This window comes from Salvelinus fontinalis, chromosome 4, assembly GCF_029448725.1.
Source record: "Salvelinus fontinalis isolate EN_2023a chromosome 4, ASM2944872v1, whole genome shotgun sequence".
NCBI lineage: Eukaryota > Metazoa > Chordata > Actinopteri > Salmoniformes > Salmonidae > Salvelinus > Salvelinus fontinalis.
This window is the reverse complement of record NC_074668.1, coordinates 32,587,015-32,606,324: the sequence shown is the minus strand read 5'-3', so window position 1 is coordinate 32,606,324 and position 19,310 is coordinate 32,587,015. Positions and strand designations below refer to the sequence as shown.

General features: G+C 42.7%; 1 protein-coding gene across 15 annotated transcripts in view; it reads left to right on the top strand.

Annotated features, from left to right (window-relative positions):
• Window positions 1-1,917: 1,917 nt before the first annotated feature.
• LOC129853561 (AP2-associated protein kinase 1-like) overlaps window positions 1,918-19,310 on the top strand; it is a 51,263-nt gene continuing 33,870 nt past the window's right edge. For 11 of the 15 annotated variants that reach the window (XR_008759152.1, XM_055919729.1, XM_055919724.1 and 8 more), the window contains exons 1-8: window positions 1,918-2,940; window positions 14,260-14,378; window positions 15,089-15,197; window positions 15,308-15,450; window positions 15,679-15,800; window positions 16,002-16,083; window positions 18,295-18,427; window positions 18,619-18,722. Coding sequence is in view for 14 of the 15 variants with exons in the window: in XM_055919729.1 (XP_055775704.1) it covers window positions 2,778-2,940; window positions 14,260-14,378; window positions 15,089-15,197; window positions 15,308-15,450; window positions 15,679-15,800; window positions 16,002-16,083; window positions 18,295-18,427; window positions 18,619-18,722 (975 nt within the window). In the remaining variant the exon portion in view is untranslated. The remainder of the gene's footprint in view (window positions 2,941-14,259; window positions 14,379-15,088; window positions 15,198-15,307; window positions 15,451-15,678; window positions 15,801-16,001; window positions 16,084-18,294; window positions 18,428-18,618; window positions 18,723-19,310) is intronic. The other 4 variants (XM_055919726.1, XM_055919725.1, XM_055919731.1 and 1 more) reach the window with 2 other exon arrangements.

The window sequence follows — 19,310 nt, the reverse complement described above, 5'->3', positions numbered from 1 at the left end:
TTCCGTGCCTTACCAGTAGGCCAAGTATGTCCTGACCTTGAAAGAGGACTAGTGTATCCTGCCCTCATGGTAGGTCTAGAGTTCTTTGCCTTCCCGGTAGGTCCAGTCTAATCTGCCCCCTTGGTAGGCTTTCAGTTTACAGCAGTACAAGGCCTTCAGTCTATGGCCCTAGTTGCAGGTTCACACTGTTCTGACTTAGGTTCCCAGATGCCTGTCATTGTGTTAGGTCCCCAGTCCTCTGCCGCTCTAAGTTCATAGTTACCTGCACTAGTAGCCCCTAAGTTTGCTGCTCTGCCAGGCCCTAGGTATCCTACCCAGCTAGGACCCACATTTGCTTCTCCGTCAGATCTGCAGTCTCTTGCGCTGCACGGATCACAGACCCCCACCTTATTGGGTATGCATTGTCCTATCCCGCCAGGCTTAGAGCCCCCTGCCATGCTAGGCCCTAAATTAGCTACGCCGCCTGTAGGTCTGCAGTCTCCTGCCCTGCTTGGATTGCAGACCCATTTCTTATTGCGTAAGCAGCGTCCTAGCCTGCCGGGTTTACAGCCCCTTGCCCTGCCAGGCTGTAGGTTAGGTGCCCAGTCTGTAGGTCTGCAGTCTCTGGCCCTGCACGGATCGCAGCCCCCTGCCTTAGTTGGTAGACAGTTTCCTAGAACGCCAGGATTAGAGCATCCTGCCTTACTAGGCCCAAACCTTACTACATTAGGCTTGCTGTCTCCAGACACAGTCAGCCCATAGCTCCCTAGGTTCTCAGTCCTCAGCCCTCAGTCCCTAGCACTTTCCAGTTATACTGGGTCTGAGGTCTCCGGCACTCAGTCCCAAGCCCAGGTGGGCCATCAGGCTCTTACCCGACTCAGAGTTACCAGTTCCTCTAGTAGGCCCAGAGCTCTTCCGATCTCCTAGCTCTCTGCCAGGTTCAGGTCCAGAATCCTTTTTCTTGTCAGGTCCAGAGCCAGTTTCCCTGTACGGTTCAGAGCCAGTTTCCCTGTCACATCTAGAGTCAGTTTCCCTGGCATGTGCAGAGTCGGTTTTCCTGGCAGGTCTAGAGTCAGTTTTCCCAGCAGGTCCAGAGTTGCTTTCCATGATAGGTCCAATGTTATCAGCACTATGCTCCCAGACCTCACCCATTCTAGTGTTGCTGTCTCCAGCTTAAGTCGGCCTTATACAGTGCCTTCAGAAAGTATTCATACACCTTGACTTATTCCGCATTCTGTTGTGTTACATCTACAAACAATACCCCACAATACCCCATTTGTGAAAACTCTTCACAGTTGTGTTCTGTGAGTGTCACTGAGTAGGCTGATACCCCATTTCATGGACCCAAAATCTATAGGTAAGGCCGTACATTGCGATATGAATGTCCAATATGAACAATAGATTCAATTGTGACATGATTTCGTATTAATGGACCCAAGATCCATAGGTAAGACTGTACATTGCAATGTCAGTATGCCCCCAATAAAATTCTGAAGTCTAATACACCCTTACAACAACAAAAATGCAGTTTTAAAACTGCAGTAAAAGTGCAGTAACTGCAGTCGACTGTGGTATTTTGGATGCAGTAATTGCAGAATAACTGCAGCGTACTGCACTAATGTACTGCAAAATTACTGCAGTAAAAAAACGGTGTTATTTTGGATGCAGTATTTGCAGGATACTGCAGTTATACAACACAATGACTGCAATCTTTTTCATAAGGGCATCCACAGTACAATTTTTTTTTTTTTTTTTTTTTGATCAAATTAACAAATTGTCTTTTGTTGAATTTATATAACACCATTCCAAAATTGTTTAGCATCATCTAGTCAAATTGGGTCATGATTCCACAATGTTTAACTGTTTGCATCAGTTTCAAAGGGGGGACCTTTATTTTGAAGGCAACCCGCCGATTCCACAACATACCTTGTACGGACTACAATTCCCTGGTCTCATTGAGGTCAACGTCACTCAGATTAGAGTATTTATTTTTATTTTCAAAATTGTGCATATTACACGGTCCTTCGCGACGAAGAACCAAATAAAGCTAGAAATATTTTCTCAGATAGTTCGAACGTGCAAACATTATCTACGGAGTCACTTGCCTGATCTAAAGCCCTACCGAATCCAACTGACAGTAGCGCGGATCTGCACATTTTGTCATCGACGTTGCGCCCAGGCAGATCAGTTGTTGTCCACGGGAGTAAAGCTGGCTATGAATTACTAGCTACTAGGACACATATGTAGCTAACGTTAAGCAGCTAATTAGCCAATGCTCGAAGAGAAACCAGGGAGTATTCATGAGTCTACACCAAGAGCTCTGGAGAAACGGGTGAAATAGCTAAATGTCTTTACGCTGAAAATGGGTGATGACGTTTGTAAATAACTAGAACAAGCTGGCCAGAGTAGCTAGCTAGCTTAGTAGTTTGCCAACACAACTGTCAAAGCCAGCTAGATAGGGATTTCTTTGCTACCACTAGCTAACTGATTATCCATTGCTAATGTTATAGTAATAACCTTAGTTAATAGCTAACCCGTGTCAACGCATATGCTGATAGTGAGTTAACTAGCTAGTTGGCTATTTAGCTAGCTAGCTATTATGACAGTCGACACCTTGGTAGCTAGCTAGCTAGCGCCTGGAAATCGAACGAGGGGGCTCTTCAATAAGATAGCTAACTTGTTAACTAACCTAAATTGACTACGGTCAACCAATTATCCAAATCGAATAGTTAGCTAGGCGTTATTGTGGATAGGTATTGATTGCAAACCAATCGGCACTTGGCTTTCACCACCGGAAAATGAAGAAGTTCTTCGATTCACGCCGGGAACTTGCGAGTTCTGGGCCTGGTTCTGGAGTAGGTGGAGGTGGCATTGGGTCGAGCAGCAGCGTTGGCAGTTTTATTGGACGGGTTTTCACCATTGGACGGTATCAAGTGACCGTTGATGAAACTGTTGCTGAAGGTGAGTTAACGTTAGAGTAATTGATTTGCTATTCAAACATTGCCCGATATCACTAGTGCCAAGCTGGAAGCAAGTTTGGGTTCGAAGCAAGTTTACCCTGATGACGTGCAACCTGGTTTCAAGAAGAAGCAAAAAATTCTGTACGTAAATCAGACACCTCATTTACGATATGTAGCGTTTCGTATGGTATGTATTAATTTACAGATGTCCACCCATTTCGTATGATATATTACGAATTTGCAAAACTTACAATATGTTGTGAATGTGCAAAACGTATATATGTTACAAATTCCACTTTCTGGGTTAGGGGAAGGGTTAGCTAACATCCTAAGTAGTTGCAAAGTAGGTAAAAATAATAAGTAATAGTATAAAAGTTGTTCCAATGCTAAAGTTGACTAATGAGATTCGAACACGCAACCTTTGGGTTGCTGGACGTTCGCGTTATACGCACACCTATCCACCCCAATCAGTCTTAAGTAACCTTCTGTCTTATGTAACCATACACAATGTAACATATACGAATTTCAGTGTCCCGTATTTAAAATGTCTGAGACCAAGCTGTGATATGGCCTCCATCCTATGATCTCAATCTAACATAAACTAACATTAGCTGCTTTTGTTTGCAAATAGTGTTATAACAGATTGGCTTTGATTTTAATTCTTGGCGATATCAAGAATTCTGTCATCATGGTCAATAATAAGGACTTAGCCTAGCCTATGCCTGGGGGCCTTGGAAGCTCGGCTATGGTATGCAACTGCTGTAACAGCTGTGAGCGCCCTAAAACAGCTGTGGTGTCACTGGTAGTGTCAGGATTAATTTGGAATGTGACCACCAGACGGATGGTGATGGGAATCTAAAAACTGGACAGTCTCCATCCTGAAGCAGATGGGGCATCTAGGGCATGGGCAAGGTTGTATCAAGCATTTCTATCATTCAGGATTGTCCACCTGGTTGGTCTTTCACAGGACGAACATGGCCCTGGAATTGGAATCTCACCTCATCATAACTGACATACATTATAGGCTAACATTTCTAGCGCCCATTCCTCAAGAATGGAGGAACAAGGTATTATTTTAAGTCTGCTCAGACATTATTACCTTCTGACTGAGTCACAACTCTTGATGACAAATGGAGGGGATAAAAAAATGTGGGATTTTAGATGAGGGTATCAGTACAATTTGCTACATGAGGACTGTAGGAGCCAAACGGGTCATATTGTTTCCAATTAATTTCTGTTGTATGTGTGTTCACCATTAATCTCCGGTCAATGGAGGATGGAGAATATACTTAAAAGGAATAGATGCTCCAAGGCCTACTGGGAGTGACTGTAATGGGAGGCCTATAACTTAAGGCAATGAATTAGCACATGCTCCACACAATACATTATCTTTCAGATTAGATTGGGAGAATTGTGTTGGTTTGGCAACGCGGCTTGTCTTTGGTCACTGACTCTTGTGGGTGTGTTCATTTGCTTCACAGGGTTGGTTGGAACATTGACACAGCTTACCTCTTGAGCTATGTTCTCCTTCACATGATGTTGATGATCATCTGGCATTGTCATTTCTTAATATGTTTGGTAGACCCGAATCTGAAGTCATCATGAGGGGCCACAGTTGCTCGTGGGTATGCGTACATTTTAGTGGCCCCCCTCTTTACAGCAGAGATACTTTTTTGTACGTTTTAGAGTTCAACTCAAGCAATTCTACACATTTTGCCTTGGGCTGTAGAGAAAATGTTTCCAGTTTTAATGTGTGACCCACCATCTGGATTTGGTCCTATGTAGCAACATTTGGAATTGTTTTTTACATTGGATAAAAGTAGACTACGCTGGAAAATGGTATATCAATGGGAAAGTAATTCTGCTTTGAGAGTTGATGAAATTGTAACCCCACTTTTAAGAAAATTGTCCTTGAATATTTTGCTACACCTACTGGAGAGCATGTTGTCTACACCCATTCAGCATTGTTCACACCCTCTTAAGCCTTAGCCCCACACATCTCTTTAAGGATTCACATGTGAGGCCATGTACTAAACCGAGTGAGTAGTGTAGTAAACAACCAAAGATATCAAGACTAAAAATTGTAAAAGTAGTAGCCTACAATAAGTGTGAACTCCATTTAAAAAATATATTATCTAGTCCTTGGCCTGTATCCAAATCTGACTTTGGTGCTGGTCATGTTGTTCACATTACCTTCTCTGTTAAACACGCACTATAACAAATTAAATCTAATTTTGTCACACGCACAAGATACAGATGGTGTAAAGGGTACATGGAAATGGTTACTTGTAAAATATTTTATCATTATTAAATGACGCTTACCAGGCGCACTTTTCTAAATTGATGGATCATGTGAAAGAAAGGCTATTACCACCCCCAGCCACATCTAGCTAGCGTAGCACCCCGTATTATCGGAATATTCAACAGCGTTTAAGAGATATATTACCTTTGTCGTGTTGTGACTATCATTAAATGTGAAGACTGTTATTTTATCAAATCAATTCTCTTTAATTATTAAAATTATCATGTAAACTTTAACTAGGAAGTTGGGGCACCACAGGGGGAAAAAATTGTCTCTATTTCCCGAATCGACTCTTAAGATATTTTCAATTAGTCTTCCATTAATGATTATTAATTGTTACCTCATTAGTCTCATTCCAAACGTCGTAAAATTTTTGGTTATCTGCACAAACCCTAGTTTCCATAATGATTCAGCAATATACAAATTGGCTTAATTATTTATTAACTAAATAATCACAGAAATACATAACAAACAGTAGATATTGGTTACTAACAATGATAGAAAAGTCCCTAGTGGGCTAATCCGATATGACTGCTTGGAAGACAAAAGGAAAGGGTGGAGACTGGGAAAGACCAATTGGATTCACTACACACAGTCTAGAATTATATTAATTGAAATGCTAATCCTTTGCACGTGAACGGCCGCTCATTCGAGGATAATTGCAATTTATATATTTACGCCGTATGTCGTTGTCTTCTCTGTTGGAATATTCAATCGTCCTGTAGGGTTCATCAGAGTCTCTGGTTAACTTTCCCAGAAGTCACAATGTCTTTTGCGGTTGTAGGTGGTTAGAATGGATATTTCAGAGTACCATTCAGAAATCTTATCATAGAATAGATGCTTCAGCGGTTGTCGGTATTCTCTTTCTAGACTTCTATGTAATTTCTAGCTGCAGACTAGTAATTATATCTAAGATTTGCTCTTATTCTGTAGGGACTGATAGTCTCAGAGTTGAACCATTTCCAGCCGTGTAGCCAATGCTCCACGTGGTATGGTCTTGTCCTTTGGTAGAGTTGTAGTGCAAACTATTTTAACATGTTGCGTCAGCTGCATGTTTTCTAGTCTGGTGTGAATTTCTTCAGGAGTGGGTTTTATCCTCTGTCGAAGACGGTGCGGTTCTATGACGCCTAATGTGATGTCTGGGCTCACGGGGGTGTAGCCACTGAGTAGAAAAAATATTAAAAGAAATAGAAATATCAGAAATAGTGTTGTCACGATACCAAAAATGTTACAAAAGATACCAGGCTAAATATTACGATACCTAGTAGTATCGCGATACCACGGTGTAAAAATAAATAATTGGCCTAGCATCCTGTTTGCCCCGTCCCCCAGAGGCTTGTCCACGTTTTCTAAACATTTTCCAAAAAACCTGTCACTGAAATTCACACTTACTCAATACAACACATTGAGTTGAACTTCACACTGTTCAGTGTATAATAGAATATGGCATTGAATGGCTGATTTGCTCATATTTCCAAAGGCCTACCTGTGATTTGGCTGGAGGAATGGGAGGAACGAATATACATGCGTAAGGATCTGCATGTCATTATGTCAGTAAGGGGAAAACACTGCATGAACCCTTTACCCTTCAGTTAATTCACACACACTCTCCCTCCCATCCACACACTCTCTCGGTCTCCCTTACTCTCAAACACACACACCACTCTCTCTCCCACAAACACACCTATACACACTGCTCCCAGTTTAAAACGTTCGACACCAAACAGAATTTAAGGAGCACCAGAAAGAAATAGATTTTTTTTATTTACTTAGGCTTACATTAGGCCAATAGGAATCTTACCTTTTTGAAGCGCATCTCATGACTAGCAGACCTTTTACCTGTTCTTCCTGTGCCAATAAAACCTGAACCTATTGTCAAGTTACCAGGTTGTTAGCTAGCTAGGTAACATGACTGAATGTTGTTTGTTATCAAAACAATAATAAGCGACCCGGTATTAGTTTTAAATGTTCCTTGACATAGTTTGTGAAATATCAAATGCGCGTGAATACCTATACAAAGAAAGAAAATGGCATCTCTGGTAACATGGGTAAAATACTACTTGAGTAAAAGTATCTGGTTTAAATTGTACTTAAGTACAGTGGTGGAAAAAGTACTAAATTGTCTTAAGTAGAAGTAAATTGATTATATTAAGCAAACAGCATGATTTTATTCGTTTATTTTTATTACGGACAGACAGGGACATAGTGAGCTATATTGATAGATGCCTGAGCATTTGAAATGTAACGACTACTTTTGGGTGTCAGGGAAACGTGTGAGTAAAAAGTACATATTTTCTTTAGGAATGTAGTGGAGTAAAGGTAAAAGTTGTAAACAACATAAATAGTAGGGATGCACCGATATTACATTTTTGGCCGATACCAATATCTGATATTTTTCTTGCCAAAAAACCCGATACCGATAACCAAAATTTAAAATTTTAGCAGCCTTAAGTGTTCTAGTACAGTTAAATAGTTGAAACACACACTGATCAAAAAGTTAGTTGGCATTTACAGGTGAAGTCGGAAGTTTACATACACTTAGGTTGGAGTCATTAAACTAGTTTTTCAACCACTCCACAAATGTCTTGTTAACAAACTATAGTTTTGGCAAATCGGTTAGGACATTTACTTTGTGCATGACACAAGGAATTCTTCCAACAATTGTTTACAGACAGATTATTTCACTTATAATTCACTGTATCACAATTCCAGTGGGTCAGAAGTTTACATACATTAAGTTGACTGTGCCTTTAAACAGCTTGGAAATGTCCAGAAAATCCTCATGGCTTTAGAAGCTTCTGATAGGCTATTTGACATAATTTGAGTCAATTGGAGGTGTACGTGTGGATGTATTTCAAGGCCTACCTTCAGACTCAGTGCCTCTTTGCTTGACATCAAGGGAAAATCAAAAGAATTCAGCCAAGACCCCAGAAACAAAATTGTAGACCTCCACAAGTCTGGTTCATTCTTGGAAGCAATTTCCAAATGCCTGAAGGTACCATGTTCATCTGTACAAACAATAGTACGCAAGTATAAACACCATGGGACCACGCAGCTGTTGTACCGCTCAGGAAGGAGACGCATTCTGTCTCCTAGAGATTAACGTACTTTTGTACGAAAAGTGCAAATCAATCCCAGAACAGCAGCAAAGGACATTGTGAAGATGCTGGAGGAAACGGGTACAAAAGTATCTATATCCACAGTAAAACGAGTCCTACATCGACATAACCTGAAAAGCCGCTCAGCAAGGAAGAAGCCACTGCTACAAAACCGCCATAACATAGCCAGACTGCGGTTTGCAACTGCACATGGGGACAAAGATTGAACTTTTTGGAGAACTATCCTCTGGTCTGATGAAACAAAAATAGGCCTGTTTGGCCATAATGACCATCTTTATGTTTGGAGGAAAAAGGGGGATGCTTGCAAGCCGAAGAACACCATCCCTACCATGAAGCACGATGGTGGCAGCATTATGTTGTGGGGGTGCTTTGCTGCAGGAGGGACAGGTGCACTTCAAAAAATAGATGGCATCATGAGGAAGAAGAATTATGTGGATATATTGAAGCAACATCTCAAGACATCAGTCAGGAAGTTAAAGCTTGGTTGGAAATGGGTCTTCCAAATGGACAATGACCCCAAGCATACTTCCATAGTTGTGGCAAAATGGCTTAAGGACCAAGTCGAGGTATTGGAGTGGCCATCACAAAGCCCTGACCTCAATCCCATAGAAAATGTGTTGGCAGAACTGAAAAAGCGTGTGCGAGCAAGGAGGCCTACAAACCTGACTCAGTTACACCAGCTCTGTCAGGAGGAATGGGCCAAAATGCACACAACATATTATGGGAAGCTTGTGGAAGGCTAACAAATGTTTGACCCAAGTTAAACAATTTAATGGCAATGCTACCAAATACTAATTGAGTGTATGTAAACTTCTGACCCACTGGGAATGTGATGAAAGAAATAAAAGCTGAAATAAATCATTCTCTCTACTATTATTCTGTCGTTTCACATTCTTAAAATAAAGTGGTGATCCTAACTGACCAAAGGGGGGAATTTTTACTAAGATGAAATGTCAGGAATTGTGAAAAACTGAGTTTAAATGGATTTGGCTAAGGTGTATGTAAACTTCCGACTTCAACTGTAGGAAGGTGGTTTTCTGTTAAAGTGCATTACATGCTGACCACACCGCTCGTGTCGCGTGCTTGGCAAAATAAATTTATACCAACGAGTATCTTCATTGCCAAGCGCTAAAATAGAAGTCAGTTCTATTTGTGATGCTGAACGCGGTGCAAGTCCTACCTCTCCCATCTCCTCATTCGTTTATAGAAGCAGATACCCACGTGCCATCCCGTCATTGGTTATACCCACGTGGCTGATTTGAAAGATGAACCGAGTTCGGTCGGTCGTCGTGGAAAGAAGAAATATCCTGGAAGGAGGTGAGGTGACTAGAAACGATTCGGTTGACCGTTTTATGTGTGAATTACTTCTCGGAGTAGAGGACCTTGTGCATTTCAGGTAAAATAACAACTTAATGTTTATATCCCAGGACAAATTAGCTAGCAACAGCAAGCTAGCTAAATATGAAAAATTAGCTAGGAAGTGCAAGCTAGCTAGCTAAATTGCCATAAATGTTTAATGCTTTAAGACCTGTCCCCAAATTAATATAATTGGTTCAGAGTTTGTTTTGATATTTTAACTTGCTTGTCATGATCGCGTTTGGTGTGGGGGGACAAAATACATTTATGCACGAAGGAGCACGAGCGCAGCCGGTTTGGGTTCCGTAGAACGTCTGCGCTTCAGCTGAAAAAGGTAGCACATTGTTGGTTCTTAATGGGCACGTGAGAGTGATTTATTTATTTTTTTCTAAAAAAACAACATTTGACCCTACAAAAACCTCCAGGATATTTTTTAAGTACAATGGTCCCTTTATGGATGCTGCAGTTTCATTTTATTCCAACGTCTAGACGTCTGTGACTTGGGTGACTGGAGTCTCTGACAATTTTATTTCCTCTGACACCGCCTATCATATAGGTCCTGGATGGCAGGAAGCTTGGCCCCAGTGATGTACTGTGCTGTACACATGCCCCTTTGTAGCGCCTTACGGTCAGATGCTGAGCAGTTGCCATACCAGGCGGTGACGTAACAGGTCAGGATGCTCTCGATGGTGCAGCTGTAGAACTTATTGAGGATCTGGGAAACCGTGCCAAATCTCTTCGGTCTCCTGAGGGGGAATAGGTTTTGTCGTGCCCTCTTCATGACTGTCTTGGTGTTTGGACCATGATAGTTCGTTGGTGATGTGGACACCAAGGAACTTAACTCTCGACTCGCACCACTACAGTCCTGACAATGTTAATGGGGGCCGTTTCGGCCCGTCTACCATTCTTCTTGATTGATGCTATTGGCTCAGTGTGCTGCTGTCTGCATTGTTGTCAACACCATTAACCCATTAGGCTGCTTTGCTCTCCACACCATATCCCTATGTTCTACACAGTACTGTCCCGTCCATGAGCCATCTACACCCACAGTCTAGTCTGCTGAGCCCGACGCTGTGTCCCCCAAACACTAATGCTCTGCTTTAGAGACAATGCTACGCTGATCCACACGACCATGGTCAAAGTGAATGTTCCATTCTGTCAACTGAGGGCCTGTTGCTGAATAATAGATGGGCACTATGTGTCGGTCCGTACCACCCCTGGTTGAATGCCTGGATATCTTCACTTTCAGTTCTCAGCAGGTTTAGGACTACTACTCTATGAAAGTGAGTGTGTCATTCAGAGGAGACAGTGTCACATGGGGGTTGGATGATACAATCAAAGCACAGTAAAATCTTTCAGTATAACTAACTGGATAACTTTCTGAATATTCTCAAACCATGAATGAAGAGGCTGCTTATGTGATTCACTGGTCTGGGACCAGTGGTAGAACCAGCTGAGATGACCCTCTCCCTCAAACCACTCTTGCCCTCCATTAGAAATCACACATTTTGACGAATGTTAGTTAGAATATTTTTCCATCGATACATTTTTCTGGCTGTAGATTTGCTTTCCTTCAGGCTATTTTTGTTCAGCTGGTTTTGAGGTATTGCAGGGTCACATTTGCAGGAATTGTCAAAGCAGTTTTGCCCCTGTTCTCTCAGCAATCCCAAGACCAGAAAGCATTTAGCTGCAACACTTTCTCTTTACAGTATCAACAAGGTGGGTCATTTACTCCAGTTTACAGGCGTGTAACGTTACTGCTGGTATGGTAACACTAGCCCTCTACTACTGACATTGTCATGGCGGAAGCCTGCCTGCCCCTCTCACTCCACTGTCAGAGAGTGCACACACAAACCACTGGGGCATGCTGGGAAAACCATCTGTCTTTAATTTTTCGAATCATCAACGAGTGTTAGCTGGTGCAAGCTGGTTTAATATAATAATAATGCCTACTGGAGACTCGACAGTGCCAGTAGAATTGTCTTCTCCGTGCAGGATGCAGCATAATGCAGACGCCTCAGTGAGCATGATTATTAACCATGTAGTAGTCATATTTATTTATAGTTTGCTGTTTGTCGTCACTGCAATGGAGCTTGTCTATCATTGTTTCCTGAACTGTATGCCAAAACACTTAAGGATACTTTAATTATTTTTATTTGTGTTTGGTTGAGTGGACAGCGGGGTATTATACTGGCTGTCATCAGTGTTAAGGGGGAATGTTTGTAATGTAGTTGTTGTTGGCCTGTCCAGTCTGGTGAAAGTCAATGGGCTGCTCGCGGCATGTTACTTAAGACGGTGGCTAATCCCTCTAATTTCACGTAGGTGTCTGAGATTAGACGGCGCAAACTAGCAGTGGCTTGTCAGGACAAACCCTACGTCAGCCACCCACACACACACTCCATGTTGTGTGTAGGTCTACATGTTTGTTCTTGCTCCCACAAGGTATTCTGATTTTTGCTTTGAAACGGGGACAAGATAGGCCTTGCTGGATACACTCTATTTTGCATATATTTGAGTTGATAACATAGATTTAGCTTGGCCCTCCACTGGTCGTACATTTACCATTCTACTGAGTGTATAGGCCACACTGATTATTTGAACTGAGTCTCATTGTACAGCAGTAGCTCCTATGGAACTGAAGGCTGTGGTCCAAAGCCTCTGATGATCAAAACCCCTAACAGACAGATCACATGGAGGGGAGCTGTCTTGGCTTAGTGATGTGAGGCAGGCTGGATGACTCAGCCCAGGGCATGGCTCAGCGCAGGCAGCTACAGACAGCATGCTGGGAGAGCACAGGGCTGGCTACCAACAGGCCTCTCTGAGCAGCAGAAGCAGGCTCTTCTAATAGGACTGACTGTGTGTTTGTCCCAGTGAGTTCAGTGCAGGGTTGAAATGCTTTAGGCCTAGCTGTGTCAGCAGTGAAAATAGACAAGGAAGCAGTTGTCCAGTAGCCTAATGCTCTCAAAGGCTTGATTTAGACCTCACTTGTTGTACAGGCTGCAGGTGCTCTGTAGTGCCTTATCTTCTGCATTCAAATGTACAGCCACCTCCCAGTTTGTATTGATTCTTCCCAGAGCATGCAGGCCCATCTAAAAAATAATCTACAAGATTCAGGAGGACAAACAAGCCTTGTTTCTGTGGTTTAGGGTGATGTGCTGAAATGCCACTGCGGTACCAAGCCACCTGCACTGGAACGTGTCTGTTTATAGTGCTTGTGTATGCGTACAGCAGAGAGAAGAACCAATATGAAATCAATCTCTTATTCAGATTAGTGAAACTTGGTCCTGGCCCATATCTGTTTCTGCTCTGATCAGAACCTGGAGGTGCTTATTTAGCGTAGTGCATGTCAATGCAGCAGCACAGCAGAGCTCTCAACCAACCCCTCCGAGCATTGGCTCAGCTACTACTAGCCTATAGTTCTTAATCACAGACACACATACTACTCACCTTACAGCATTGTGCTGCTACAACACTGCAGAACCACCAATCCTTCAAAACACCAGCTCTGCATCACTGACATAAATGCACTACTGTTACCTTTCTTTCAACAATGTGAGATAAAATTCTAGCTGAGATACATGCACAGTATGTTAGGTTCCAGACAGTGCTTCTACTGAATCCTGCCCATCTGATGGAATTATTCTTTATGGAGGTAAAGGCCAGCTCCCTTGCTGTGTGTGAAAGGTGTGTAGATGAAAGAGCCCAGTGTTGTACCACTCATGGAACAAAGCAAGCCAGTACTGCCTCCTTGTTCAACAGAAACAAATAGTGGGCACAGCCAGCCACATACACAATCACTAGTGGTTTTGTGTGTCTGAATTAGCAGGTGAGCGAGATGGAGAGACCAACATAAGGGCCCTTTTGGAGCCTTGCCAGTTGCCCAGTGTCAGTACAATGTTCTTCTAATAGCCGGATGATGGAATCTCGCACTCTTCACTGTCTCCAGTCAGTGCTGCTGCTCCAATACCTGCAGTCTTTCTCGGTCTCGGCTCTACTGCTGACTCACCCAATGCTATTTTGAGCCTTCCTTTATCACAGCTCCCTCTGACTGAACACACATTTCACAACGTATCTTCCCAGCTAACTTTGCCACCCCCACTGTTTATCCAGGGTCATGAAGTGTGTGTGTGTGTGAGAGAGAGGGTGCACGTTGCGTGGTGTGCTGCTGTCATGAGGTAATGGACAGACTGGAGGATGCCCGCTCTGCTCTGCTCACAGTCAGCCTCTCAGCAGCATCAGCAGCTAAGACTCATTCATTGAGGCTGAGCAGAGAGACTGGAGGAGGCTGACTGTCTATGACTCTGGGCTGATTCAGTCACTGTCGCTGACATTTGTGATGGTCAAAGCTCATCATTTGGCTCAATGGGGAACCAGTGTCACGAAGCGAACATTTGTCGCTCCATATTTAGCCATTTTCATGTTTATTGTATTCCGTTCTTGTTAAGTTGTCTGACATTGCAGCTGACTTTATTGGTGACCTGTGCTGAATGCAGAAATTTAAGCATCCTCTGCATTCTTTCTCACTCTCTCGCTCCCTCCACAGGAGGCTTTGCCATTGTGTTCCTGGTGCGGACCAACCAGGGGGTGCGCTGTGCTCTGAAGAGGATGTATGTCAACAACGAGCACGACCTGCAGGTCTGCGAGCTGGAGATCCAGATCATGGTGAGAACAGGCTCTGGGCTGGAGCCCTGCTTAGTCGGTCACTCAGTCCAACGTAGAATGCACACCTAGCTAATAGCTATATGGTGAGGCTCTTGAACAAAGAGGGCAAAGGATTGTGTGAGGTCACTGACTCGTTGGAAACCACAGGATCACTGTGCTTCTGCTATAGTGAAGCGGATGTAGAACCATAGAGCAACATTACACAAATCAAAGAGGGTTGTTTTTATTCTGGAAGAGGTGATATGGGAGTGTGTGATTTGCTGACTATGGAAGGGGAGGGTTGACAAGACTAACTTAAACATATACAGAGAGGAGATGGAGGGAAGGAGCAGGAGGGTGGGTAGTAATAGAGTTTCACTCTTAGCCCAGTTGGAGCCTGCTGCTGAATGTGTTGAATTGGCATTCATGCAGCTAAACTCCCCCGCCCCCTTGGGCCTCCGTTGCCTAACTGGAGGCCATGCTCTAAGATAACTAGCCCCTGCAGCCACACCCTGGGGGGCATAATTGGTACAGGATGGCTATCATTATTACTTCCAGCCTTTTGGCATATCCTCATAGGCAGTAAGCTAGAGCAGAACGGGACACTCAGTCAGTCCAAAAAACAAACAAAGATCACCATTGTTATGGCAGCCTGTTTGGAACTTGAAAGCCAACCAGAGATGTATGAGGTTCTTTATATTCTCTAAAATATTAACCAATTGTGTGTTCAGAGGGACCTCGTGGGCCACAGGAACATTGTGGGTTTCCTGGACTCCAGTATAACTGCAGTGGGAGCAGGAGATGTCTGGGAGGTCCTCATCCTCATGGACTTCTGTCGTGGTAATTCTGCTCCTCTTTCCTTCTCAAGCGCTTTAGTGGTTTCATTAGTGCACAAACCTCATACCTATTTTTTCCCAAACCCATTGTAAGTCCTTCCTGGTTTGTTATAGGTGGTCAGGTGGTGAACCTGATGAACCAGCGTCTGCAGACAGGCTTCACTGAGGCAGAGGTGCTGCAGATCTTCTGTGACACTTGCGAGGCCGTGGCCTGCCTCCACCAGTGCAAGACGCCAATCATCCATCGAGATCTCAAGGCACGAGCACTTGTCTTCACACACACACACACACACCTTCAGTCTGCACTTTACTTACACTTTAATGGCCTCATTGGCATTATCATGGCCTTTTAATCTGTTTTTCTTTAATACATGTCCTAGCTGCATATGTGTGTCAGCATGAAGTGAGCCATGAAGTGTATACATATGTTAAACGCTATTCGAAGATGGTCTCAGACACACAGATGACTCCTATCTCCTCTGCAGGTGGAGAATATCCTGCTCCATGACCGGGGACACTATGTGTTGTGTGACTTTGGCAGTGCCACCAACCGCTTCCAGAACCCTCAGACAGAGGGCGTTCCGCTGGTGGAGGAGGAAATCAAGAAGTGAGTGATTCTGAAGAGCTTCACCTCAACTGGAATACTGAACTCATGAAAGGGGTTTGATAGTTTTAGTCTAGTGAATCAACAAGTACAACAGGGTGGGATGTTGTGAGTTTAACTGTGCCAAGTGAACCCTGTTGAGGACATTTATCTGTGATTTGAAGTCCTTCCAAAATTGGTGTGCTCCCTTCCTTCCCATGTAAGGTACACTACTCTGTCATACCGAGCCCCAGAGATGATCAACCTCTATAATGGCACGGTCATCACTACAAAGGCAGACATCTGGGTGAGTTGGCATGCTGCTATATCACCATGAGAGATTATGACTGGTTTCTCTCCACTATATAGGGCGTTCACTCACTGCTCTAGAATGTGTGGAGAAACAGGGCAATTCAAGAGGGTACTGCAAAATGAATGTCAAAGTACAGTTTTCTTTTCCCTATGTCATTATAAATCACATAATCATTAGATGGTTCTCTAAAAAATGATAACCTTAATATACTTTCACTTGACAGTGTTGATGAAATAAGAACGTTCATTTGCTGTGACCGTTACCAGTTTAGACCTCGCCGCTCTTGGTTGTAGCTCTTCCATACAGTATTTGGCATTGTGTGGTAGTACCATTTGGAGGACTTTCCACGGTTTGGACCAATCAAAATCAACTTGATACCCTTGTAATTTTCATCTTCAGATCCTTGGCTTTCATTGGCTATACTGGTGATCAATCTACTTTGGGGGGAGGGACTTTTCTGTGTCAATTTTAAAGGGAAAGACTCAGAAATACACAATGAAAACAGGAACAGATTGTCTTTGTGGAGGGTGGATAATGAAATTCAGTCTGTTAGCTTTGTAAATAAATATACAGTACCAGTAAAAAGTTTGAACACACCTACTCATTCAAAGGACTTTCTTTATTTTTACTATTTTCTACATTGTGGAATAATAGTGAAAACATCAAAACTATGAAATAACACATAAGGAATCATGTAGTAATCAAAATGTTAAACAAATCAAAATATATTTTAGATTCTTCATAGTAGACACCCTTTGCCTTGACAGTTTTGCACACTCTTGGCATTCTCTCAACCAGTTTCACCTGGAATGCTTTTCCAACAGTCTTGAACGAGTAACCACATATGCTAAGTATTTGTTGGTTGCTTTTCCTTTACTCTGCGGTCAAACTTATCCCAAACCATCTCAATTGGGTTGAGGACAGGTGATTGTGGAGTGCAGGTCATCTGATGCAGCACTCCGTCACTAGTCCCACTAAGCGCAAACCAGATGGGATGGCGTATCGCTGCAGAATGCTGTGGTAGCCATGCTGGTTGTGTGCCTTGAATATTAAATAAATCACAGACAGTGTCACCAGCAAAGCACCATCACACCACCTCCTCGCTTTACGGTGGGAACCACACATGCAGATCTAATCCGTTCACCTACTCTGCATCACAAAGACACGGCGGTTCGATCCAAAAATCTCAAATTTGGACTCATCAGACTAAAGGACAGATTTCCACCGCTCTAATGTTCATTGCTCGTGTTTCTTGGCCCAAGCAAGTCTCATCTTATTGGTGTCCTTTAGTAGTGGTTTGTTGGCAGCAATTTGACCATAAAGGCCTAATTCGCACAGTCTCCTCTGAACAGTTGATGTTGAGATGTCTGTTACTTGAACTCTGTGAAGCATTTATTTGGGCTGCAATCTGAGGTGCAGTTAGCTCTAATGAACTTATCCTCTGCAGCAGAGGTAACTCTGGGTCTTCCTTTCCTGTGGCGGTCCTCATGAGAGCCAGTTTCATCATAGCGCTTGATGGTTTTTGCGACTGGACTTGAAGAAACTTTCAAAGTACTTGAAATGTTCTGGATTGACTGACATTCATGTCTTAAAGTAATGATGGACTGTTTCTCTTTGCTTATTTGAGCTGTTCTTGACATAATACGGACTTGGTCTTTTAGTCCTACTTGGTATCTTCTGTATACCACCCCTACCTTGTCACAACACAAATGATTGTCTCAAACACATTAAGAAGGAAAGAAATTTTAAAAATCAACATTTAACAAGGCACACCTGTTAATTCAAATGGATTCCAGGTGACTACCTCATGAAGCTAGTTGAGAGAATGCCAAGTGTGCAAAGCTGTCATCAAGGCAAAGGGTGGCTGCTTTGAACAATCTCAAATATAAAATATATTTTGATTTGTTTATCACTTTTTTCCCCATATGTGTTATTTCATAGTTTTGATGTCTTCACTATTATTCTACAATGTAGAATTTTTTTATATATTTTTTTAAGAGAATAAAAAGAACTTGAATGAGTAGGTGTGTCCAAATGACAAGAGACATGGGGTTTGGACAATTTGTTTTTCAGATGCAATTCTCTATTGAATGGACATATTTGTATAAACCTTCAATTAATGAATAATTTTATGGATGAACACAGTTGTCTTGATGCCAAGTTAACACAAGGTGTGCTGATGCTTTCTGTGCTGTGGTTCTGCAGGCTATGGGCTGCCTGCTTTATAAGCTTTGCTACTTCACCCTGCCGTTTGGGGAGAGCCAGGTGGCCATCTGTGATGGCAGCTTCACTATTCCAGATAACTCCCGCTATTCCCCGGACATGCACTGCTTAATCAGTGAGTAGCCATCCTCCCCATCACCTTATACTCACTGGTCCATGTGTGTGTGAGAGAGTCAAGGCTCTGTTGTTTTCTGTCTCTGTTTTTCTCTGTGCCATTTCTCTCTTACACAGTCCCAAGTATTTTAGTCCAATGAGTGAAATGTATTCGTATCATCATTACCAACCATATGTTTTTCCATTCATCAGGATACATGCTGGAGCCTGACCCTGAGAAGAGACCAGATATCTACCAAGTGTCCTACTTCTCCTTCAGGCTGGCCGGGATAGAATGCCCCATCCAGAACGTACATGTAAGTTACCTCACCATCAGTAATGACAACCGTACTAGAAAATCTCCCTGGAGACAAAGGTTACAACCAAATATTTCAAAGGGTCATAATGTAGAGGACCTTTTTAATTTGATCTGAATTGTTATCTTGCCCGTTCCTAATGCCAGGTGTAAATACATCATTGAAAGTAAGAGATGATATGTAAGGCACTGTACTAGATGTTATTTATTTTTAAACGTAAGAAGCTTTCACGTTTTATTGAAATGTTTTATTCATGCCGTATCGTTTTGGAAAGCAACATAAGTGTAGTGTAAAATGCCAGAAGATGGTGGAGCAGGGAGCTTTGTGATTGTTGCCAGTTGGCTGCCCTCCATCCCCTAGGCCCCTTTGCTATGCATTGATGGTGCAATGTCAGCATTCAATCATCTGACACAGCACATTTCAGACCACATTCCCAGAGAGGCATCAAAGTGGACATTCAAAGCTGATTCATGAAATCTGTAACTGATCATTGAATTGCTGCAATCATATGTCATGCAGAAGTTTATAATGATAAAGGGTCCTTGTTCCTGCTCTGTGACCGAAGGAAAACTTTTAAACTAGAAATCT